General features: G+C 41.3%; 1 protein-coding gene and 1 long non-coding RNA gene across 5 annotated transcripts in view; one reads left to right on the top strand and one right to left on the bottom strand.

The window, feature by feature from the left end:
• UBR4 (ubiquitin protein ligase E3 component n-recognin 4) overlaps positions 1-24,398 on the bottom strand; it is a 118,730-nt gene extending 94,332 nt beyond the window's left edge. For all 4 annotated transcript variants that reach the window (XM_012801536.2, XM_023509729.1, XM_023509730.1 and 1 more), the window contains exons 1-14: positions 24,153-24,398; positions 16,876-16,973; positions 15,047-15,150; positions 14,091-14,220; positions 13,838-13,977; positions 13,062-13,164; positions 12,487-12,628; positions 12,206-12,330; positions 7,629-7,753; positions 6,670-6,729; positions 6,384-6,574; positions 1,886-1,985; positions 1,608-1,745; positions 1,039-1,156 (exon numbers count right to left, since the gene is read on the bottom strand). In XM_012801536.2, coding sequence (XP_012656990.1) covers positions 1,039-1,156; positions 1,608-1,745; positions 1,886-1,985; positions 6,384-6,574; positions 6,670-6,729; positions 7,629-7,753; positions 12,206-12,330; positions 12,487-12,628; positions 13,062-13,164; positions 13,838-13,977; positions 14,091-14,220; positions 15,047-15,150; positions 16,876-16,973; positions 24,153-24,328 — 1,750 coding nt within the window. In that variant the 5' untranslated portion in view covers positions 24,329-24,398. The remainder of the gene's footprint in view (positions 1-1,038; positions 1,157-1,607; positions 1,746-1,885; positions 1,986-6,383; positions 6,575-6,669; positions 6,730-7,628; positions 7,754-12,205; positions 12,331-12,486; positions 12,629-13,061; positions 13,165-13,837; positions 13,978-14,090; positions 14,221-15,046; positions 15,151-16,875; positions 16,974-24,152) is intronic.
• A 181-nt stretch (positions 24,399-24,579) lies between these two features.
• The window catches only part of LOC111723219, an 8,810-nt gene continuing 7,024 nt past the window's right edge, over positions 24,580-26,365 (top strand). Inside the window, exon 1 of the long non-coding RNA XR_002771806.1 lies at positions 24,580-24,664. This is a non-coding gene — a long non-coding RNA (uncharacterized LOC111723219). The remainder of the gene's footprint in view (positions 24,665-26,365) is intronic.

Below are 26,365 nucleotides of genomic sequence, written 5' to 3'. Positions count from 1 at the left end.
AAAAAAAAAAAAAAAAAAAGAGAGATGGGGTCTCACTATATTTGCTGAGGCTGGTCGCAAACTGCTAGCCTCAAGTAATCCTCCCACCTCGGCCATCCAAAGTGCATGCATAGGTGTGAGCCACCGTGCCTGGCTCTAAACATTATCAAGAGCAAATTTATCTTGTCTTATCAAGTATAAATCCAAGGAGGATAACAAGCATACTTCTCTCAATATTTCACATTGCTCCCACAAATCTGATTACGAAGAATCTGAGAAATTTACTCTCTCTCCAAACTAAGGTATGAGGAAATGTTAATTTGGCCCTGTTGTTCACTACAACAATCTTGAGTTTCTCTCCTTTATGCTAAAAACATATCCCTAAAACATGACTCTATGAGAACATCCAAACCAAACGCCTCAGATGTAACCTTTTGAGTTTCACAGAGAAAGCTCCAAGTAGAGCCCACAAAAGGAGTCAACATATGAAGAAATATGAACAACTGAGGCTGGGGGGTGGTGGCTCATGCCTGTAATCCTAGCACTCTGGGAGGCCAAGGCAGGAGGTCACTTGAGTTCAGGAGTTTGAGAACAGCAAGAGCAAGACCCCATCTCTACTAAAAACAGAAAAATCAGCCAGGCATTGTGGCAAGAGCATGTGGTCCCAGCCACTCAAGAGGCTGAGGAAAGAGGATCACATGATCCCAAGAGTTTGAGTTGCTGTGAGCTATGACCCACATGGCTCTCTATCCAGGGTAACAGAGTGAGATTCTGTCTCAAAAAAATAGAAAGATATATGAACAAGTGAGATATATTTTGATTTTTGGAGAGAAAAGAAGAAAAAGTAATCTGAGCATGGCTAGAAGTTGTGTCCTTCATTCAGTCATCAACAGCTCAATTTGCTCTTACATAACACGTCATCTTTGAGTGCAAACAATCAAGGTCTAGGCTAGGCAGATGAAAACAAAATAATAAAAAGGAAACTAAAGGACCCTACTGGCAACCCTCCTGTTGCACTCTGCAACTAATCTTTGAGAAAGAGAAAAGAACAGCCTCTACCTTGACTGCTGTCCTCCTCTGTGCTACTGAAATCATCCTCATAGTAGGTGTTTGAGTCAGTGGAGGCGCTGGCATCGCTACTCATGGAACCCTTCCTCTGCCGCTGTAGGACACATGCCTAGGAAAACGACAATTACAAAAACAGAGCCATCCTAGTTAATCACATCCATCACATGAAAAGTTTTACTGATATCTCATTTTTTTTTCCAAACCCAAAGTATTTCTTCTAATATACAGTACTCCCTCCAGCAGCACTTTATCCTGCAAAAACACTACCAACTACAGATATGAACAAGAATTGAAAAAAGGAACATTTCTATAGTATCCTCTATGTTTCTGCTTCAGTATGCCAACCATCACAACTCACCAAGTAGCTACACATATCACAATGTTCACTATCAAAAAGTGATGCAAATGTTTGGATACATTCAAACAGTTAAGAATTTTGCTCTTCTTACTATAAATTTGTGGTTATAAAAGACATAATATGTGGCCAGACTTGCTTATTTCAAGAAGGTTGTATACATAAAAAGTTCTTCCAAATCCTCAATGGCTTGATTCCCACTCACTTTTCTGTAGGAAGTTGAAAGTAAAGTCAAGAGCAGGTTTGTCAGGGGGACAGAGTCAATCAGCCGTTGAATCCTCTGTATGGAGGTGCTCTGGGCCATAATGCTCAGAGCTGCAGGTGGACCATCTGTTTCCCAGCCCTGAAGACAATAATATCAAAGGGAAATTAATGATACCACTCATCCATCAGCTAATCCATTCAGATGACGGATTAAGCTAGCTCACCCGAAAGTGGGCCCAGCAATCAACATGCTGATTCCTGTAAGTATAATCTCCTCACCTTGTGAAGGGCCTCCACTTGCAGGTCTTGAAAGAGAGATGTTAACAGCTTGATGGCATGGTTTGCCAATATTACTGAGAGTACCCCAAATCCCTGATGCCTACACAAAGAAAAAGAAAAACACAAACCTTAACATAATTAACAATCATTTACAGCCTCTGAAATAGTGGATCTTGCCATTTGGGGGTCTTAGATCCTTTTGAGAATCTGTGGACATTTCCCCCCCAAAATTGTTGCACATACACACAAAATCTACATGTAATTTCTAAAATTCACAATCTCCCTAGAACACATCCATGGACTGCCTGCTAATCTGCCAGCTTCAGGTTAAGAAGTCCTGGACTAGAAAAAATTCATCCAAATCCATGGTTTCTCGGAATTTAAGCTATTAAGTCAAAGCTAGTGGGTCATGTGAAAGTGCAGATATATATAAATCCTGGTTGAACTTTTAAAGCATCAATCTTTTGAGAAGCAAAGATTAAAATTACCAACTTCTATATGATATCTGGGAACAAAGCTAAGAGAATAAAAACAGAAAGTTTTACATTTTAAGTAAAATGTTTTCTTTCTGTCCAAATGTCCACATGACAGAGGGTTAATATATGAAATAAACAAGTTCATATAAATCAATAAGAAAAAAGGACAAACACCAAAGAGAAAACTGAGACAGAGAATATAAGGCAGTTTACAAAAGAATAAACACAAATGACCAATGATATATGAAATGAAATGCAATCATACTAGCAATGAAAGATATCCAAATAAGTGCAATATAACTGCATTTTTCTCCTCAAAGCGTAGCAAACGTAAGATTAATGATACCCAGTGAGAAAGAGAACACAGGGAATGGGGCATGTGCACACACAGCAGGTGGGGACACAAATTAGCATAACTTTTTGGAAAAGCAGTTTGACAAAACATACTTTCGAATATGTGTGCCTTTTGTCACAACAATTGTACTTTTAGGAATCTGTCCCCAAGAGGACACTTAAATAAGTTCTGAAAGCCAGGCGCAGTGGCTCATGCCGGTAATCCTACCACTCTGGGAGGTTGAGGCAGGTGGATGGACTGAGCTCAAGAGTTCAAGACCAACCTAAGCAAGAACGAGACTCCACCTCTACTAAAAATTAATAGCTGAGTATTGGGCAGGTGTCTGTAGTCCCAGCTACTTGGGAAGCTGAATTAGAGGATACCTTGAAGCCAGGAGTTTGAGATTGCTGTGAGTTATGACACCACGGTACTCTACTCAGGGTTATAGAGACCCTGTCTTAAAAAAAAAAAAAGTTCTGGCTCAGAGCCTGTGGCTCAAGTGGCTAAGGCTCCAGCCACATACACCTAAGGTAGCGGGTTCGAATCCAGCCCGGGCTCGCCAAACAACGATGGCTGCAACCAAAAAAAAATAGCCAGGTGTTGTGGCGGGCACCTGTGGTCCCAGCTACTTGGGAGGCTGAGGGAGGAGACTCGCTTGAGCCCAGGAATTGGAGGTTGCTGTGAGCTGTGATGCCACAGCATTCTACCCAGGGGGATAGCTTGAGGCTCTGTCTCAAAAAAAAAATAAATAAATAAAATAAAGACAGGATCTTGGGTTCACCTGTGGCTCAAAGGAATAGGGCACCAGCCTCCATATACTGAAGAAACAGGGCGCCGGCCCCATATACCAAGGATGGCAGGTTCAAACCCAGCCCCAGCCCCAGCCAAACTGCAACAAAAAAATAGCCAGGCGTTGTGGCAGGCACCTATACCCCCAGCTGCTAGGGAGGCTGAGGCAAGAGGATTGCCTGGGCCCAAGAGCTGGAGGTTGCTGTGAACTGTGACATCATAGCACTCTACTGAGATGACAGAGTAAGACTCTGTCTCTAAAAAAAAAAAAAAATCTGAAGAAACAACAGCCATTTTAAAAGTGTAACTGCTACTTCTAAGGATACAATTTTTGGCATTCACCCTTTTCCCTTTATAATGCCAAGAATGAAGAACGCCACCCATAAGTCACAAACCATGTTTGCCCTGGAAAACACTTACCTCCTTACTTTGCCTAGTAGCTACTGTCTACCATCTCTATGCCTACTTCAGATTTCACCTTAATCAGCATCTCCTCAGGGAAGCCTTCCTTGATTTCCCTGGCTAGGTCAAATGCCTCTACTATGATACTCTTTAGATATAATCTGAAATACAGTTGATGAATATGTACTATGTGTGTCTTGGAAATATGTCCACTTTTGTTGTTCATCACAGCATTCCAAAACAAACAACGAGCTTGGGACACAGAAAACACTCAGTGGATATCTTCTGAGTAGATGCAACCCAGAATTTGACAGCCTCTTAAAAACTCCAGACTCAAGGGCTGGGTGCCATGGGTCATGCCTGTAATCCTAGCATTCTGAGAGGCGAGGCAGGTAGATTGCCTGAGCTCAGGCAGGTAGATTGCCTAAGAGTTTGAGGTTGTTGTGAGCTATGATTCCACAGCACTCTACTGAGGATGACATAGTGAAACTCTGTCTCAAAACAAACAAAAAAACCCTCTAGATTCACATGTCCAACTGCCTACTCAACATCTTATATGGGTCAAGTACCGTGGCTCACGCCTGTAATCCTAACATTCTGGGAGGCCAAGGCAGGTAAAGTGCTTAAGCTCAGGAGTTTGAGACCAACCTGACCTAGGGTAAAAAATCATCTCTACTAAAAATGAAAAACTAAGGCAAGAGGATTACTTCAGCCCAAGAGTTTGAGGTTGTTGTGAGCTACGACAGCATGGCACTCTATCAAGGGTAACAAAATAAGATTCTATCTCAAAAAATAAATAAATAAAAATAAAAATAAAATAAACATTTCATATGGAAGCCTGACATTCTTTCCAAATTCCTCATGGTCAAGGTTAAGTTTTTTGTTTCTTCCCCTTTGTCCCACTCAGCCTACTCTCAAACCAGCATCCCCTCTATCAGTAAATTACACAGTCCGGTTGCTCAAGGCCAAAAAAGTCTGATGGCACCCTTTTTACACTCAACATCCAAGCCACTGGCAAATCCTGTCAGTTGTATGCACCCAACACACCCCAATCTGTCCTCTTTTCTCTGCTTTGTCACGACTATTTTATCCCAAGTCACGTTCGTCTCTCCTTTGGAGTTAGCTCCTAACTGTCCTCCCTCCTTCCTGTCTTATGCCCCTGCAGTCTACTCTCAGGTTACAAAAAAAAAAAAAAGTCACATCTTTCCCCTGTTGAAAAGCCTATTACCAGTCACTGACTATACTTGGCCCGAGATCTCCCTGACCTAATTTTCTACCACTCTCCTGCCTTGATTTCTTTAGCGACGCTGACCTGATCCTCAAAAATCCCAATCACCCTTTCACCTCAAACCTGATCAATTTTACCCCAAACATACCCATGGCTTGCTCTGTCACCTCACATATGGTCATCACATCCTGTCTTCAAAGCCCTTTCAGGACCACCCCCCTGTGAAAATAACAGCCCCACTAGCTCTATCACCCCTTCCTCCGGCTTCTTTTTCTTTCTTACCCTTATGGATGATGATAATCTATAATGTACTTGTTAGTATATTTGTTCACTGTTTCTCCAGATATAAAATAAACTCCATAAAGGGAAGAATGTTCCTTTGTTTAATGCTATATCCTCAATGCCTAGAATAGAGCCTAGTACATGGTAGGGACTGAATGAATCAATGTAATTGGAGAAATGCCTGCACTTAGAAAACAAAACCTGGCACAGCACAGCAGTCATTATCTCTTTTTCCTAGTAAGCTGGTCTTATTGCCTAGACTTCAGCAAAACAATAACAAGTATTTTAGGAAGCAAACAAAGAGGATATGACAATATCCTCACCTTGAAGGTTATACATACAAGTGAATACTCAAGTCCAAATCAAATAAGTCCACGTTGGGAGACAGAAGAATTTATTCTTTTTTTTTGGAATCAGAGTCTCAACTCTGTCACCCTGGGTAGAGTACCATGGTGTCATCATAACTCACAGCAACTTCAGTCTCTTGGGCCCCCACAATCCTCTTGCCTCAGCCTCCCAAGTAGCTGGGACTCCAGGCACCCACCACAGCACCTGTCTAATTTTTCAATTTTTGTAGAGACAAGGTCTTGCTCTTGCTGGTCTCGAACTTCTGAGCTCAAACAATCCATTTGTCTTGGCCTCCAAGAGTGCTAGGATTATAGGTCTGAGCTACCACACCCAGCTAGAAGCATTTTTTTCTGATCTGAACTTCATAAAAATCCTAAACTACATATTACACAGATATTTTCTCCTTTGGATAGATGAGGAAATGAGATAAGAGACAATGGTAGTGACTATATAAAATCACAAAGCTATCTTGTGACGATAATAGAGCATGACCATTATCTTAGTTGTTAAATTCAAATCAGGTAGGAAGGCAAATTTTTCTATTGATACAGAGAAAAACGGAGTTACACTACCTCCTCATCAATACGGTATGGCAGGGAAACAAAATACAACAGGAGTGGCAATCAAGTAGACACATACCCTTTTCCAGGCCCCAGTTTGGGAGAGCCGACACCCTCTTTTGTGCGAGAAAGTATGTCTCTGACTCGGAGGGCAGCCAGTGGATCTTTCTCTTTCCCCTTATCAGCCAAGGCAGTAGGACTGAGGTTCAATATGAGGAAAAGGCTGTTTAACAAGCACCAGGCCCCCAGCAGTTGGAAATTCTGGTAGTGCTGTGGTAAAAGGCATAAATAAAAGATGTCAACAGGGACATTCCCATCTTAGAGATGACAAGACAGGAAGAGAACAGCAGAGACATGCTTCTCACCTCACCACCAGCCCGGCGGGAATTGCTGATTGCTTGTCCAATCATGTCATAGATTTCCAGCTGTCCAATGTCAGACAAAAAAATTTGAACAAGTTGAAATATTACATTATAAGTGCTAAATCCAACCCAAAATAATATAACATGAAGAATTAAGTATCCTCAGGTCACTTTTCAATGATCAATCACATTCCATATACTTTCCTTCAACTTCATAAGGAGCTGACCTTTTTCCTTTCTTTTTCTTTTAGAGACAGACCACTCCGAGTGGGTGGCATCATAACAGCTCACTATAGCCTCCAACTCCTGGTTTCAAGCAATCCTCCTGCCTCAGCCTCCCAAGTAGTAGCAAGTACAGGTGCTCACCACCATGCCCAGCTAATTTTTCATAGAGATGAGGCTTTTATTCAGGCTGGTCTCAAACTCCTAAGCTCAAGCCACCCATATACCTTGGCCTCTCAGAGTGCCAGGACTATAAGCAAGAACCATCCCAGCCTCCTTTTTATTCAGTTCAAATATCAGCTTCTCAGAGTGATCCCTCCACCCAATCAGAAGCAGCAGGTTCGGCCCTATATTACATCATATTCAATCATAATTTATAGTTTCTATGCATTTATCATTATCTGAAATTATCCTGCCCACTGTATGTCTCCTTTAAAAGTATACTGATATAAAGCCTTCAAATATATTTTTAAATGAATGACTAATCTTTCATAAAGTCCGCTGCCACTGCCAAGTTGTAATGTTTTCACAGAGCCAAAAGATAAAGATAAGCACCTATGCAAACCAATATGCCAAAAACACAAGCTAAATACCCACCCCTCAGACCTCCTACCCAGGCAAAGGAGTATGGAGAATACTTAGTCTAAGATCTCTCCTCCATCAAGGAAGAAAGTGCAAATGGCCATATTCCCTCATTCCCTGGGAATCAAGGCTCCCTCATTCCCAGACAATTGGCTTACACATTTCTGGACAATCGTAGCTGCATCACTTTCATAGTCTTCTTCTTTGGAGCTGGTGGACCCTGTCCGCACTTGCTGGGCACTACCCACATGCAGGATGGCCATGCAGGTTGCTACACTCACACCTGAAAAATAAGATCAACCAACCATGATGTACTCCCAAGAACCCACCAAAACTGAAACAAAACCATATCCCACTTACAGAGGATTCCATGGTTTGATTACAGAAAATAAATAAAAACAAGACTAAATACAGTCTTACCATACAATGAGCTGAAAACTTAAGTCCACACAAAAAACTGCCTATATATATGTACTGCAACTTTATTTGTAATTGCCAGAAATTAGAAGCAAACAAGATGTCCTTCGATAGGTTAATAGATAATCCATACAACAGAATAGTACTCAACAATAAAAAGAGATGAGCAGGCAGTGCCTGTAGCTCAGTGGTTATGGTGCCAGCCACATACACCAAGGCTGGCAGGTTTGAACCCAAAACAACACAACAGTTGCAAAACATAGCTGGGCATTGTGATGGGTGCCTGTGGTCGCAGCTACTTGGGAGGCTGAGGCAGGAGAGTCGCTTTAGCCGAAGAGTTTGAGGTTGCTGTGAGCTGTGACGCCACAGCATTCTACCAAGGGTGACAAAGTGAGACTCTGTCTCAAAAAAAAAAAAAAAAAAGAGATGAGTAATCAAACCAGAAAAGACATGGAGGAACCTTAAATGCAAAGTGAAAAGAGTCAATCTGAAAAGCCAGCTTACCATCTGACTCCAGTACTGCAGGAAATGTAAAACTATAGTACAGAAACAGTAAAAAGAAAAGTGGCTGCCAAGGGTTAAGGGAGGAGCAGGTGGAGCACAAAGGATCTGTAGGACAGCGAAACTATTTTGTGTTGACTTGGTAGTGGCGGATACATGACATTATACATTTGTCAAAACCAACAGAATTACAAAAACATGAAAAGGGAACCCCAAATAAACTATAGACTTTAGTTAATAATAATGTACTAACATTGGTTCATCAATGATAAAAGATACACTACACTAATTCGAGATATTACTAACAGGGGAAACTGCATGGAGAGGAAGTATATATAATTTTTTATAAAAGAGGAGAGCTATACCATCTACTCTATTTTTCTGTAAACATAAAACTGCTTTTTTTTTTTTGAGACAGAGTCTCAAGCTGTCACCCTGGGTAGAGTGCCCTGGCATCACAACTCACAGCAACCTCCAACTCCCGTGCTTAATTCTCTTGCCTCAGCCTCCCAAGTAGCTGAAACTACAGGTGCTCACCACAAAGCCCAGCTATTTTTTTTTGTTGTTGTTGCAGTTGTTATTGTTGTTTTTGATGGCCCTGGCTGTATTTGATCCCACCAGCCTTGGTGTATGTGGCCAGCACCCTACCTACTAAGCTATGGGCACCGCCCATAAAACTGCCTTAAAAATCAAATCTAATAATTTTTTTTAAAAATTTTAATTTTAAGATTATAAAAAAAAAATCCCATACCTGGCATTTCTCAAAGACATCAAAGTCAAATTAGTTTCTTTAAATCAAATCCCAAGTTATCAAATTTCAAAAAGAAAGCAGACTTAGGATTGTCAAACTATGAATTTTTAAGGAATCTTTAATCCTTATTCATTTTAATCACTTATTGCCTGAGTACACTGAGATTCACGAGGGTCACAAAATTCCCTGAAAATCAAAATTAATAAACCTCTAATTTAAAAATGCAAGATCAAAGGTAGAGCAGTAGGAAACTAAGCCCTGAAAACTGGCCTGCGGAGAGCACATCCCCATGTGTCCTCAACTTTCTAAATGCTGCAGCTCTAGCTCAGGCCCTAAATTCCTCCTCACTAGTCTCCTACCTCTAATATCTCCCCCTTACCCCAAACTATCCTGCTCACGAGTGCCTGAATGTTCTTCCCAGATATAACTCAGATCCTGTCATACTTCAGAACATTTAATGGTCTCTATTGTACAGGATATGATCCAAATGACTCAGTCAGCACCTCTGAGTCCTATTTTCTGTCCAATTATACGACACCCATGAATATCTATAAAACCTACAGACTTACACACAAACACATTCACACAGTTCCACCAAACTCTAGGATACTTTTGGTACTGCTTTTTTCTCTGCCTAGAAATAACCAAGCTGATTTTTTGGAAATTAAACCATAGTGCTTTTAATCTCTTGAAATTTATGCATCTTTGTTCTTTCTCAAAAGTATTTGAAGCAATTAATAGACTTAAAATGCAAATAAGACAGACAATGGATCTCAATCAAGTTTGGAAAATCTTAGTTTTGGAGATTTCTGGGAATTTTAGAACAAAAGAAGTCTCAAGTGCAAATATATTACACGAAGCAAATAATGTAATCATTTCAAAAAGAAATGAAAATGTCCTAGAAATAACTAACGTCAACAAAATAATTTTTAAAAAATCAGTAACCCCAAAAGCTATATAACTGTGAGAGACTTTCTGTTGTGCACATCTTTTTTACCATGTTTATTTATTTTATTAAGTCATAAATACATAAATCATGTATACATTAATGCACTTATGGGGCACAATGTACTGATTTTATATACAATTTGGAATGCTTACATCAAACTGGTTAACATAACCTTCACCTCACCTACTTAATTATTGTGTTAAGACATTTATACTCTACACTTAATAGATTTGACATGTATCCTTGCAATATGCACCATAGGTGTGGTCCCACTGTTTACCCTCCCTCCCTCCAATCTCCCCTTCCCCTCCCATGCTCCTCCTCTTCCTTCATCCTTAGTAAAGTAACTCAAGAATGGAAGAAAAGTATCCAATGTACTCAGTACTGTTACGAAACCAATTTATAATCACCCACACTTTCATATGAAAGATAAAACACAACTACTTATCTTTTTCTTAAGAGATGGAGTCTCACTGTGTTGCCCAGGCTGGAACACAGTAGTGGAATCATAGCTCATTATAACCTAAATTCCTGGGCTCAAGCAATCTCCCTGCCTCAGCTGGGACTGCAGGAATGAGCCACCATGCCCCATATAATTATTTTTTACTATTTAGTCATTTATTTATTTAAGAGATGGGAGTCGCACTATTCCGCTCAGGCTGGTCTTAAAGCAATCCTCCTGGCTCAGGAGTAGCCGGGAGTAAAGGCACCAGCCACCATGTGTTCCTACCTGTCTTATAAGATACATCCTTCTTGTGGAGGGAGGGGGGAAGGTGGTGAAAAAAGAAAAAAACAAACAAAAAACCTGAAGAAGTCTTGTGTGACTGCTGCCTTTCCTAACTGATAGTGACCTCTCTAAACTTCCATAGCATTTTTTCCTTACCTATCATTCAGTTTCTTTACATACGTTATTCACTAATATCCTCTAAAAGACAATAAGGTCCTTGAAAGCACAGATGCCTTTATCTTTATATTCCTATTTACACATAGATGTTCAAACAACATAGGGAGATAAACCAACCTCAGCAATTTCTTGGTGCTCCCAAGGTAAGGTTTCCAAGACTGCCTGTTTAAAACCCTCACTTGTGGCGGTGTCTGTGGCTCAGTGGTGCTGGCCCCATATACCTAGGGTGACAGGTTTGAACCTGCCCCAGCCAGCTAAAACAGCAGTGGCAACTGCAACAAAAAAAAAACAGCCAGGCGTTGTGGCGGGAACCTGTAGTCCTAGCAACTCGGGAGGCTGAGGCAAGAGAATCGCCCTAGCCCAAGAATTTGAGGTTGCTGTGAGCTGTGACACCACGGCACTCTACCAAGGGCAACAAAGTAAGACTCTGTCTCAAAAAAATTTAAAAAATTAAAAAAAAAAAAAAACCCTCACTTGTAAACCAAGTAAACACCAAGTGAACTTGTGAAATTGCTATATAACTTCCTTCCAAGACATACCAAGAATGTAGTATGTCTTGGAATTTGAACCAAGCATCAGTGACTTGGATTAAAAAGTCATTTTAACAGTAACTTAAAAAAGAGAAAACACCAGCTGCCAGGCCCCACTACTAAAACAACAGGAAGAAGGGGGATTTTTTGGGATCTTGCAAAATAACATTCTTCATATTTATCAATATAAACAGATACCATCTGTTCCATGAAGTCTTCTTCAAATCTGCCCCCACAGCAAGATTCAACCTCTCTCTTCTTTGCATACCAAAAATATTCTATATTTCTCTTATTGCCTTCATCGTCCAGTTTTATGTTAAACTATTTAGCCCTGTCCACCACTGCTCAGGTGTAGGCTCTTTCAGGGTAGGGACTACATGTCATTCATCTCAACATTCTATTAGTCCTTGGCATCTTATTTTTCATATAGTAGATACTTAATATCTGCACATATTGTGAAATAAATACACATGTGACACAATGCCAACAGTTATAACAATAGGACCATTTACAGTGATTCCTACTGAAACCTTATTTTACCTAGATACAATATTAGATGACCCGTGGGGGAAGGAAGCAAGTAAAGAGGGAGAGAGTAGGATAATCAGAAGAATTCTCATGATTTCCTCAAAGTATATTCACGCTTGACTGAGAAAATGAGACCAGACATAATAACTTCTCACCTGCATACAGACAACTTAGGCTGAGGACTGTCACGTCTTGTAGACGAGAAGGATTTAGAGGTTCTAGCACAGGTAGAGAAAGGGTATCCAATGCCATGGTTACGTCAATCACCAGTGAATGAAAACTAGAACAGAGAAAACTAGAACTATAACAACAAGTATATCTTAGAATGACTTGTTTCTATAAAGTTATAGTTAAAGAAAATCAGTGTACCAGATAATTAACCAGTTATCTCTTTTTAGATTAGAATGTAAAGTATATGCACCGTGGAGCACCTTACCCATTACGAACGGCAGTGGCATCTGCTACTGTTGCAGGCATGATGAAGAAGGAATTAGCTAACACTGCATCTTGGAACCGATTGATGTAGCGTAGAAAATATGGCAAGTTCAAACACACACGTAGCAGCTTTTCTGAGCCACCTACATTAATGAAAAGGTACAATTTACAAACAGGTCTCTCTGCTGTTTTATTCTCCTACATATGAAGGAAGCATACTTATTGGGCCTAGTGGTTCACGCCTGTAATCCTAGCACTTTGGGAGGCCAAGGCAGGTGGACTGCCTGAGTTCAGGAATCCGAGACCAGCCTAAGCAAGAGTGACACCCTGTCTCTACAAAACAGAAAAAATTAGCCGGGTGTTATGGTGATCGCCTGTAGTCCCAGCTACTCAGGAGGCTGAGGCAAGAGGACTGCTATGAGCTGTGATGACACCATGTCACTCTACCCAGGGGAACAGAGATTGTGTCTCAAAAAATATATAAATAAATACATAAGTAAGAAAAAGAAAGAAAAACAATTAAAGACTCTTGGTAAGCAGAGAAACCAGCTTTCTGACAATAGCTGGGAATCTTACCAAGCTCCTGAAGACTAGCTACATTCTGAGCTATGAACACATTTTTGGTTTTGATAGCAGAAGCTTGATCTGTAGATGATTGCTCGTCATTTTCTCCTTCCACCTGAAAAGAAACACGGTGTCTATTAAGACGCTATCATCTTAGCTGGGCATTGTGGCAGGCGCCTATAGTCCCACCTACCCAGGAGGCTGAGGCAAGGGAATCACTTAAGCCCAAGAGTTGGAGGTTGCTGTGAGCTATGCCGCCATGAGACTCTACCAAGGGTGACAAAATGAGACTCTGTCTCAAAAAAAAAAGACACTATCATCTGACCGCTGCCCGCTGCCCTAAAGTTCAGAATCAGACCATCTGTCAAAAGTAAGCAGTAGCTCCATGGATATTCTTCAGGCTTCCCAGTTAATAAAGGGAAAATTCCTCACCAAATGTTAAAAAAAAATATATAGGTTAAATTTGCAAGAGGAGAAAAAAACCACATAGCTTTAAAATGTATGTACTCTATAATTAGTATAGAGTGGTCCCTCTTATGGAAAACTGTACATGTTCTTTGCTCATTTGCACTGAGAAAAGCTCTGAAGAATGGTCATTAAAATAGCACTAACTGTGCACTAAAAGGGTTGGATGAATTTTACTTACTCATTTTACATTCTTCAGTTTTTTTCTTCCATAGGCACATATATCGTTTTACATCACAAACAAAATACACTGCTTTTCTCCTTTTGTGTTATCTTCTAAACAAACCCCAGGGAGAGAAGGACATAGAGCTGAAGGAACTCACCAGAGTCTGTGGACTGATAGGTTGTGACGCAACAGTTCTAGGGTTGAACACTGAGGTCAGCTGGTTCAAAAAATTCATCTGTACCTCCTTCTGCCTCAGCTCAGGGCTTACTGGTGAGGCCAGCTCTTTCTGATCTTCCACTGTAAAGGCAAAACCAAAAAAAGTGCTGAGCAGAGTGCCACTGGCAGGAAAAAAGGGAGAACATCAACCATGAGGGTAGCCACATAATCAGGTCTGTCAATAGAACACCCACCATCTGAAAGTGTCTTCACTGTTTGTGGCAGCTTGGCAGATTTCATCATTGCTGTAAATGTGATAATTTCAGTTCTATCTAGTCGGCTACAGCCAGTGCACAGGCCCTTGATTAGGAGAATCAAGTGTTTCTGGAAGGAAAACAAATTCAAATATATCTTTCAGAAGACTCTACTCTTCTGGGAATCCTACACAGGGCCAAATTTAGGTTCATATAAGGATCTACAATTTGGGGGAAAAACACTAAAGCAAAGATCAAAAGTTGATGGTCCTTAGACCATATCTACCTTGCAGATTTGGCTTATTGGCTCATAGTATTTTTTTAATATTCAAAGTTATGGCTAACCTTTTAAAAATGGAAGGATTCATAAACAAATCCATGTCGCTTACATTTCTCAATAATTCACAAAATCCAGCAAATACGCACCTCCATTTCTCTATAGCAATAAGCAACTAGAGCCAAATAGTGATTGGCCCCTTTAGCTGGGGCCCGCAACCTTCTCAACTAGCTCATTTTCTGTTAATCTGCCTGGCTCCTGTGTGTACGTAAATTTGCAATTCTTGAAAAAGACTCTATAGCAGTGGTTCTCAATCTTCCTAATGCCATGACCCTTTAACACAGTTCCTATGGGTTGAGAACCGCTGCTCTATAGCCTATATACCCGAGGGTGGCAAACGACAGCTCCAATTCAGCCCATTATCTATTTTTGTAAATAAAGTTTACTGGAACACAACCATGTTCATTAATTTACGTAGCATACAGGCTGCTTTCAGACTACGAAGACAGAATTAACTAATGCAACAGATAACATGTGGCCTGCAAATGATTTCCTATCTGGTCCATTAAAGAAAAAGTTTACTGACCTCTGCTCTATGCCACCCTCTCTCCATCAATTCCACTCATTAGTCACAGTTTTATTTCAAAGTAAGAGCCAGAAATGGGTCCATCACTCTCACCTGAGACACAGCACAAGCCTCATCTGGGTTCTCCAGACGCAGGAGAGAAAACTCAATTAGAACTTTACAGGCTGCTGCCACCGACTGAAGTTGATTCCTGGGAACTGAGGAAGCAATAAACTTTAATCTCCAACTACTCAGCCTCACAGGCAATCAAGCAAGCAAAAGGAGCATTGTGCTCTATGTCCAACATTCCCAATCGCATTCTATGATAATTATTCAGAATCAAAAACCCCAGGGGGCAAACAAAGGTATTTTGGCACTGATAATGCTAACTGTATATAGATGAATTTATTTTGAACTTACTGGAAATTAAGATAACTATAATAAAATTATGTAGTTTATCACACCTAAGTGCCAAGCACTGCAAATGTATTAACTCATTTAATCCTTCAAACACTTCAATGAGGCAGATATTATTATTAAACCCTCTCCCTATTTTTAATAAATGAGCAAATGAAAGCACAGCGAAATTAAATGACTTGCCTAAAGTCAGAGTTAAGATTCAAATCCAGGGCTTGGCGCCCTTAGCACAGTGGTTACAGCGCCAGCCACATACACCAAAGCTGGCAGATTCGAACCTGGCCTAGGCCAGCTAATCAACAATGACAACTGCAACAAGACAGTCACTTAAGCCCAAGAGTTTGTTTTTTTTTTGAGACAGAGGCTCAAGCTAGTACCCTGGGTAGAGTGCTGTGGCATCACAGATCACAGCAACCTTCAGCTCCTGGGCTCAAGTGAGTCTCCTGCCTCTGCCTCCCAAGTAGCTGGGTCCACAACGTCTGCTATTTTTTTTTGTTTGTTTGTTTGCAGCTATCATTGTTGTTTGGCGGGCTGGACTGGATTCGAACCCGCCACCTCAGGTGTATGTGGCTGGAGCCTTAGCCACTTGAGCCATAAGCGCCAAGCCAAGCCCAAGAGTTTAAGGTTGCTGTGAACAGTGATGCCATAGCACTCTACCAAGAGTGACAGCTTGAGACTCTGTCTCAAAAAAATAAAATAAAATAAAATAAAATTCAAATCCAGGCAGTCTGCCTTTAGAGGTCATGCTTTTAAGACTCTAGACTACCCTACTTCTTCTTTCCCAGATTCCAAAATGACTTTTTACAAAGGGGCTTCCTACACAAAGTTTCTTCAAGCTAAAAGTAATTCTTTTAGCCAGTGCCTCTAATAAATAGTACTGGATAGTGAAAGATTAGTTAGCAATTCTATAGTTTCTTTTTCAATTCAGTTGTTTAGCAAACTATTCAAATAAACAAGCCATTAGAATTCTTCAGAATTATGTGAGTATTTCAAACGACTGAAAATGTAAAAATTCAGAAATAATGTAAAATAGAGCTGAATCACTTTTTAGGCCAAAAAAATGAAGAAAATGGCAAACTGAAGTAAAAATCAACTTCATATGTCAGAGAACACAAAAGAAGAATTCACATTCTCCCTCAAACCAAGTAAGCAACAGAGCTTTAGTTAGTGGCCACTAACTCCAGAAGTTACTATCTACCTCCTCCCACCCCCAAGAAATTAACACACTAGTAATTACGTGTATGAATTCAATAAAATGCTTTTGATCAAGACGGGAAGGGAGGAGGACAATGGTTATGAAGCAGGTGTCTAAGCCCAGTAGTTTTTAAATTCCACTTGGTTGGTCTAGATAAGGGATCCTTGGGGGCCTCATCCTAGCTGACAGCTGTCTCCATTCCTGGGTGAGCAACTTAGGAGTGCTAAAACATAGACTTCATTAACAACTTGTTCAGATGCTCTAACAAGAAGATAAACAATCTCCCTATTCACAAGCCTTCAAAAGGGAGTGACAAGAGTGGAATACTTACTGAGGCTGCAAACTGTTGTAATATAGTGTGTGGAAAGTGCAACAAAAGATGAGTAGAATGGCTCATACTGCTTCTCATGGTGCAGGATTTCTGACTCACTGCCAAAAAAAAAAAAAAAATCAGATTTACTTAGTGTTTACTATGTGCCAGACAGCCTTTTATGAACATTACCTTATTTAATACTTTCAGCAACCCTACTTGGTGCCCCTATATTCAAGATTGGTAAAGTAAAGCATAGAGAATTAAAATGAAATACCTTGTTCAAGGTTATCAGGCTTAATAAGAAGCAGAAGCTAACGAACAGAAAATAATTTCAACTCATGTGGAACTGCAACTAAAAACATAATGGGATACCAATTTGTTCTATTTTACTGATTGGCAAAAACAAAAGCTAACAATGCCTTCATTATTGATGGCCAAAAGGGAGAACACCAGAGCACTCAAAAAATACTATAGTGGGAATACAGATTAACATAACCCATTCCGAAGACCAAACAAGGCAAACCGGTAAGTAACTTAAAAAGAATCAGCAACTCAAGGTAAGCAATCATGTCATCTTTGCTAAACCCAAAATTCACCATGTTCCAGTTGTGTCCCCACTCTACCTAAAGCTAGATCACAACAGTGATTTTTTTTTTCTTTAACTACATCCCTTATCTTTAGCTGAGAAAATGCATTCTTTCAAAAAATATCTGCTGGGCAAGGTGGCTCATGCCTGTAATCCTAGCACCCTGTGAGGCCAAGACGGGTGGATTATCTGAGCTCAGAGGTTGGAGACCAGCCTAAGCTACAACAAGAACTCATCTCTAAAAAAAAAAAAAAAAGTAGCTGGGTGTTGTGGTAGACACCTGTAGTCCCAGTCACTTGGGAGGCTGAGGCAAGAGAATCATTAAACCCAAGTTTGAGGTTGCTGTAAGCTGTGACGCTTCAACACTCTACCAAGGGTGACAAAGTGAGACTCTGTCTCAAAAAAAAAAAAAAATCTGGAACCCAGCTAGGTCTAAAGGCTGGATACATTTAAGTCATTCTATCAGATCAGATACTAATCCATAAGTGATGAAACAGCAAGGCAAAGAAAAGACTACAATGTATCTTATTAAATGAAAAGAGCAGAGACCTGGCTAGTTTCCTTAGTGAGTTAATTCCCTGTCAAGAAGTATCAGTCTGGAAAGAGAAATGTAAACAGAGTGAGGACTCCATTCATTCCCAGCAATACTATTCCCTTGCCAAATGAACAGGAGAGCCAAAGACAAGTCAATGTTTGTAAGGTGTCAATGTCAGTGATGAGTCACCTCAAACAACATTTAAGACTCTGGCACTGCAAGCACTTTGCTATTTGGAGATTTATCAAGGATAAATGGGTACATACTGAAGATCAGTCCCTTATCTTGGAATAACACCTTCACTAAAAAGAAATATTTACAGAGCACCTATCATGTGTAACGATCTTCCTTCCACCAAGGATCACTTTTACCTACTTAACAAGATGATAAAAGGAGGACCTTTAAACACCAAGCAGCACTCAAAAGGTCCAGGTAACCAACATAGTTGTAAGGCTCAGAATATTCAGCAGAAAATTACCTAAATCCCCCTGTTTCTACCTCATATACTTAGTTTTCCCCTCACTTCCATCCTCATGCTTTCTTATACATTGTTCTAAAACTTTTCCATTCATTAAAAAAAAAATTTTTTTTGAGACAGTCTCCCTCTGTAATTGGATGGATTTTACTGAATTCACTTTATCTAATTTATTTCAAAAGTTCAGACCGGCTCGGCGCCTATAGCTCAACCGGCTAAGGCGCCAGCCACGTACACCTAAGGTGGCGGGTTCGAATCCCCAGCCCGGACCCGCCAAAACAACAATGATGGCTTCAACCAAAAAATAGCCGGGCGTTGTGGCGGGTGCCTGTGGTCCCAGCTACTTGGGAGGCGGAGACAGGAGACTCGCTTGAGCCCAGGAGTTGGAGGTTGCTGTGAGCAGTGAAGCCATGGCACTCTACCCAGGGGGACAGCTTGAGGCTCCGTCTCAAAAAAAAAAAAAAGTTCAGACCTACATGCCACCCCCCTTTCAGCTAAACAGGTTTACCAAATCTAAACAAAAAAGTGCCCCCCCCCAAGAATGAACTTATTGTGTTGCTTTCATTCTCATTCTGATAATGAAATATATCCAAAACATAGAAATAGATTCATCTAATTGCCTGGTTCAACGTAACTTGATTGTAATTTAATGAACTTGATTTCCTCCCCTAAAAATACACAACAGCCTTTTTCCAACAAAGAAACAAGAATGAACTTGGGGAGGTGAAGCAGACTTGGCTCCACTTACAATCTGATTAAGTCAACTATGGATAAACCTGGGAAAAGATAGTTTTATAAAGACTTGAAGGAGGCAAAAGAGAAGCAATGGACATTGTCACATCTCTTGACTTTTGAGAACAGTGTGCATAAGTGAGCTAAAAGGGATGTGGGGCCATAATTCCCTACCCTACCCTTACTCCCCAAGATACTAGTAAAAGACATCAAGACACTAAAGGATGCTAAAAAATGAAAAAAATGGAACAAAGGGCAAAAAGTTAGGTAGGAAAGGGAAGAATGAAGAAACTGAAGGCAAATATTACACAGAGGAAGAAAAATAAGGAGACTAAAAGAAAGTATGTATGTCTTTGCTCTAACTAGTCAAGCTATCTTCCTGAAATAGCTGCTGCTTCTAAGAAACTTTTCAACAACAGCACCACTGAGCTTGAAACACTGCTGATAGACGTAGAATCTGAAGCTTTTATATTCCATGCTAAATAAACGTGATGCAGAGTACAAAGGCAAACAGCAGCTAAGCAGCCAGGTCAGAGAATCCAATTTGATGTGTAAGTGAAAAAAGAACTGGCAGGGTCTGGAAATATCTAGGTTTTTTCAGGAAGAAATGGAAAAGTGACAGGGGAATATAATAAAAGACTAAGGATTCACTTTCCTTCTCCCTCTTAGAGAACATACTATTAAATGGTAGAAATTCCACCAGCCCCTCTCCCTTCATCCGGTTCATGAACTCCCAGGTATATAGAATCCATTACACTTATTCATACATGTACAAAGTCATCTGTGTTAACCAAAGAGCTGAAAACTTTCTTTCAGATACTTCCCTCATGCTCCTGGCAAACCTGTGGTGCGTGTGACACGAACATATGGAAACATTAATGAACTAATCTCACAATTATACTCTATCTTTTGGTGATGAGCTTCTCCCCACCCCCACACCCCTGGTAGATCAATTATCAGTTTATGTCTGGCAGCAAATAAATTTTAAAAATCATAGTATTCATGTATCCCCTTCTCCTTTTTAAGATTTTTAGGATGTGACTGCGCATTATCTAATGGAAATGTTTAACAGCCTCTCTCCACTTCCCAAGTAGGTCTCTCTGCCCTAAATTCTATCAAATATCTGAGAGTAGAGACTCTTAAAGAGGCCAGGTCCAGCCAGGAAGGACTAGATTAGGGAAGGGGCATGTGTATTTTTTTATGTACAAAGAGTCAACCCACTTGTTCAATGACCATGCTCACCAGTATATCTTTCACAGACTTAAGGAAAGAATTCTCATTACCTTAACACGGAAAGCTACATTCCACAATTATACTAATTAATCCCAAATACGTATGTGCTCCATTGAACTAGTTCTAGTTCCATTTCTGGCCTGGGAAAATAATCATGTTAAAAAGATTTTTTTTAAACTATGTATTAAATTATAGCGTTAAAGAGATTTTGTGATCTCTACTACTAAAAGATATGCTAGCACTAGAAGCAAAAGAAATGAAAATGAACTCCCTTTTAAATAAACTCAGATCTCTTTTTCTTTAAAAAAAAAAAAAAAAATCACATGACAGGCCAGGCATAGTGACTCACAGATATAATCCTAGCACTCTGGGAGGCTGAGGAAGGAATCTATTACTTAAGCTCAGGAGTTTGAGACCAGCCTGAGCAAGAGTGAGACCCCATCTCTACTAAAAATAGAAAAACTAGCTGAGTGTTGTGGCAAGTGCCTGCAGTTCCAGCTACTCAGGAGGCTAAAGCAGGAGGATTACTTGAACCCAGGAATTTGAGGTTGCTGTGAGTTAGGCTGATGCCACTGTACTCTAGCCTGGGCATCACAGTGAGATTCTATCTTAAAAAAAAAAAAAAAAATCGAATGACTTTTGAGAGTCCACTCCCTAATTTATCCATGCTGATGGATTCCTCCTTCGTTTCGGAGTTTGGTTACAAAGTCAAACTTAATAGGCTCCAGACATAAGAATTTATTATCTGCCTTTTCTTTAAAAAGTCAGTTCAAACTATAAAAGTAGGGAAGGACAGAGACAGAATGTGTACTGGGGAGTCTCCTAGAGTATATGTTATCAATCCCAACAGTCAAAAGAGAGGAATTCAATGGATGAATAGACTGCCAGACAGGAAATAAGAGCTGGCATGATGGAGCCAGGACATCAAAAAGGGAATCAGAAAGTAAGACTGCAATAGAAAAATAGACAGTCCTTGGAGACAGGAAGAAAAACATAGCAGGCATAATAAAAAAAAAAGAATCATTGCTCAGTAGTTAGGGCGCAGGCCACACGCACCAGGGCTGGTGGGTTCAAACCCAGGCCCAGCCTGCTAAACAACAATAACAACAAAAACAAAAATAGCCAGGCATTGTGGCGGGTGCCTGAAGTCCCAGCTTCTTGAGAGGCTGAGTCAAGAGAATCACGTGAGCCCAAGAGTTTGAGGTTGCTGTGAGCTGTGACGCCACAGCACTCTACCGAGAACGACAGTGAGACTCCGTCTCAAAAAAAAGAGTCAAGGGAACTGCAGAGGTCGGAAGTGACAACCACAGAAGTAAAGTAGCAGCACAGGTATTTAAATCTTTGGTTAACTAGAAAACAAAGCCTACCTCATCATCTATATAATGCTACTTTGATCTGGCATTGTATTCTGTGGCCAGAACTCAACATGCAAGAAAGACTTCTACAATTCTGAGATTTTTATTTCATTTTTTGGAACACCAAATAAATAAAACTTTTGAGAAACAAAATACTGATAGGAGGGTATGACTTGTGTACTCCAAGCTAGGGGTTGGCAAACGATGGCCTACAGGACAAACCATTTTCTATATGGCTCAAAGCTAAGAATGTTTTTTAAATTTTTTATGGTTAAAAAAATCAAAAGAATATTTTGGGGCATCTAAATATGACATAAAGGGCAGTGCCTGTGGCTCAGTGAGTAGGGCTCTGGCCCCATATACTGCGGGTGGCGAGTTCAAACTCAGCCCTAGCCAAACTGCAACAACAACAAAAATAGCTGGGCATTGTGGTGGGCACCTGTAGTCCCAGTTACTTGGGCGGCTGAAGCAAGAGAATTGCCTAAGCCCAGGAAGGAACTGGAGGTTGCTGTGAGCTGTGATGCCTACCCAGGGTGACAAAGGGAGACTCTTGTCTCTAAAAAATAAAATAAAATAAATAAATATCACATAAAAGTCAAACTTCATTGAACATAGGTAAGATTTTGAACACAGCCACATCTATTCACTTATCTACTATGTATGGCTACTTTCACACTACAATGGCAGGGTTAAGCAGTCCACAGAGACCACATGCCCCACAATTATTTATCTAGCCCTTTATAGGAAGTTTCTTACCCCAGCTCTACACCAAACTGAACATGTTGCATTTAGCTCTTTGTTCTCACCGTAAGGAACTTGGAAGCCAGACATTTCTCCTGGAAATTCTTAAGCTTATACTTCTCTCAGAGAGCCCACAGAGGACACATAACAGACTTTCAAAGACAGGGTGTGGCAGGGGCCACTAACACTTATATGGCAAAATGAAACATTGTTTGAATTTGGTTTTGGTTCCTTCCAGAAGCTGGAGGGTGTTACTTGACCATTATACTTTAAAAGGCATGGTCCCAGAATACAGGATGTATGGGAAGAGTGTCCAAAAATGACTTTACAACCTACTCAGCTCACTTCCGTAAGAACATAAAAGCATGTTCTAAAAACAGTGGAACACGGTTGATTATAAATCACGACTATGATTCAAGAAAAAGACCACTAATCCAAATGTTTTAAAACAGTAAAGAGAGGTTATGTAATTTGAACGTAATAATTTTTGATACTTGTTTACATTTTCAGAAACTTCTAGGCTTAATGATTAGATAGGAAAATCCATCTATAACATTAACTGTGAAGTTACCAAACCCAACCATGATTTTATTGTCATTTGATAAAAATTCTGCATCAAAGTATCAAAAGCCTAACAATAATAAAAAGCACTCTAATAAACCATGTGTCCAATCATGGGCCTGTCTTGAATAATAAATACTGTAATAATTTCTAACCTTCTGGTTAACATTTAGATATACTTTGGTTGACATGAAGCTGAAACGACCTAGGTCAAGCGCAGGGAGCTGCTGAAGATTTCGCTAGAAAAACGAAAGTGAGACTGGCTTAAAACCACAGACTACCGTTAAACTAATAAAAAACTGCTCTGCACACAGTACGTCAGGAAAAGGCGCTCTGAAATAACCACCTTCATATGCACACAACTCTCATGAGCCTAGGGTGCAAAGACACAAAATCATATAACAGCAAACCAATGGTTTTGTTTGTAAAAGAGTGAAGATTATTTAATAGGGGAGAGGGAAGGAGAGCGGTCGCACTCCTTTGGGAAAATGATCTCGCAGACTCATGCACTAAAATGTTTTTAATCAAAGACCCCTTAGGAGGGAAATGTACAAAGAATGCAACATAAAAAGAAAGTCATCAATAGTAACTAGTGGCTTCAGTCCCAGAAACAGCACGTGCCCCCAGTGAAAAACCGTTACTAAATTATGTGGTAGGTCTCCGACTTAAACCCCAGGCTCCGCTCAGGCCCGGGCTACGGGGATGAGCGCGGGCGAGAAATGCAAACTCATCTGTGCCTTGACCTTAACACAAGGGGCAGCCCTGCAAACGTTCCCTGAAGAGCGCGATGCATGTCAAAGTCACTCTCAAACGCGTCTGGCCACGCCCTCCTTAGAGGGCGGACTCAAAAGTTTTGTTCGAGAGGGGAAACTGAGGCACAGATTATCTCTATAGGTTGGCAGAAGGAACCCCGGATAAGCCCTCGTCTCTCAGGGCCCGGGAGCCCCGAAGCCGTGGCTGAGGCAGGGGTCCTCAAGAGGCAGCAGAAGACCGAGGAAGCGGGTCCAGATGAGCCGGCTAGACCTCCTCTCCCCCTTCCCCCCACTGCGCCGCCCCGCCGGAGCCGCCGCCCGGTACCTCTCGATGACTGAGGCCACCAGCTGCGGCAACTCCTTCATCTCGAAGGCGGAGTAGGACGCGGACAACAGGGGCCGCACCGCCACCTCCCAGCCCGGGGTCGTGTCTGCTCCCGTCGCCGGGGCCCCAGGCGCCGGCGCAGCTGCCGCCGCCTCTTCACCGCCGCTCGTCGCCATCTTCCGTCGTACTACTGCGGCTCCCTCCGGGGGCTTGCCACCGGCCCAGCGCCGCCTCCCAGGAGGGGGCGGAAGTGACGTAATCGTCGCGTCAGACAACGCGACGAGGTCGTGGGTCAAAAACACGCGACGACTGAGCAGCTTCTTTGCTTTCACAGCCAGAGATTAGAGGCGGGGCGGCGGGGGGGCGGGGGCGGTGGTCAGAGGTCTGCGCCTGCGCAGAACGTAGCTCTTCGCCGGAGGCGGGGCGGGGGGGCGTTAACCTCCGCGCCTGCGCGCTGGGAGTCTGTCGCTCTTGCTGGCAATGGCTATGTAGCTTCCCGGCGTCCGGAAAAGGTGAGTTTGGGTTTGGTGGGCAAGTCCAGGACTGCAAACTAGACTACGCATCGTTGAATACAATGGCCCCAGCCAGGGACAGCTAAGGACGAAAACAGCAGACCAAAGCTTAATCACTCTCACTTTCTTCTTTCCCTTACTGAATAACAGTGGCTCATCAGAGTTTAGAAAGCTTGCTCCTCACACCACCTCTCTCTATTGTTTTGATCCTGATTTTCTGCGCGCTCAAATCTCATATATGTTTGGATTACTCACATTAATAATCTTACCATCTCTCTTATGCATTCCGCTTTGCAATTTACCCCATAAGGTTGCTTTTCCTCGTTCTTCGATTAGCAATGAAGGAATGTAAGCTTTTATGATACTTGGGATTTTTGCCAGTAGAGTGATCTGGCTACAAAAACTGAGAGCGAAAAGCTGTTTGGGTCAAGGAAAAGCTGTTTGGGTCATGCATGCGGTGAGGACAGTTTGTGTGTGTGTGTGTGTGTGTGTGTGTATGAGAGAGAGAGAGAGATCGATCTTGGTGGACAGCTTCAAGTTCTAGGTATGGCCGGCCTACAGTCAGCCAAAGACATCTTCCCAAGAACTGTGGAGATGGTTTGAATTCCCAAAGCCCTGAATTCTCACACGTTTTGGAAGTCGTCTTGATCTCAGCTGTAAGGCTGATAAATAAATCCGTACCTGCCGAGTAATCTGCCCTTTTAGTTTGGGGGGAGCTATTTTACATTTGAAATAAAATTCAGTCAAGGCCAGTCTTGGAGGAAAATGTGGCTTCAGTGATAACAGTAGGGATTTTCCTTTAGTATCTACTTACCAGGTGATAATAATAACAGCAAGCTTCTTAAATATAAAAACATAAACCATCTTAGCACTCTGGGAGGCCAAGGTAGGTGAGCTCATGAGTTCAAGACCAGGCTGAGCAAAAAGCGAGACCCCGTCTCTACTAAACATAGAAAAACTGAGGCAAAAGGATCGCTTGGGCCGAAGAGTTGGAGGTTGCTGTGAGCTGTGATGCCATGGTACTCTACCCAGGGGACAGCTTCAGACTCTGTATCAAAAAATATATATATATATACAATAAAAATATACAATATTCCAATAAACAATGGAAGGAAAAAAACTTTCGGTAACATGGTAAACACTGCACTATTTCAAGATACTGAACTAGGAAGGGCTGGAGACTGAGAATTTTATAGTGGCTTTGGCACATTAATTTTATTTTAACCAAAGGGCAAAAATAATCTGCAAATGTTCTCTTGAAGAGATTATATATATATTATATATTTTTTAATATTTCTGGCTCATAGATTGGGAGAAAGAAACCCAAATCCTTTATTTAAGAGAGGTTTAAGCATAGAGACGGGGTGAGTGTCCACAAGAAAGAGGCCAGTCCTGGGATAAGAAAAAGGTTTTTAGAGGGAAGAGGAGAACAGAGTCTAACCAGGAGTCAGCTCGCTCCCACAGAGTTGCAGAAGGCTTTTCTTAGCCTTATCAGTATAGTTGAAATGGGGAAGTGACCATTCTCTTCTGATTGATGTTTGTGTCCGGGCTGCTGCCCAGGGCTCACCTCTAGGGCCCATCAGGATTACAGGCATATCCCTGGTTCAGGGAACATATGGGTAGGGTGTTCCTAGGAGCTCTGGCTTTGAAACATTCCGGGAGTCTGGGGAAGAGTTGCTTATTTTTTCTAAAATGGCTGCA

The sequence above is a fragment of the Otolemur garnettii genome, unplaced genomic scaffold (assembly GCF_000181295.1).
Source record: "Otolemur garnettii isolate 467f Iridium unplaced genomic scaffold, OtoGar3 scaffold00009, whole genome shotgun sequence".
Taxonomy (NCBI): Eukaryota; Metazoa; Chordata; class Mammalia; order Primates; family Galagidae; genus Otolemur; species Otolemur garnettii.
The sequence above is the reverse complement of the archived record's forward strand: the minus strand, read 5'-3'. Positions and strand labels throughout refer to the sequence as shown.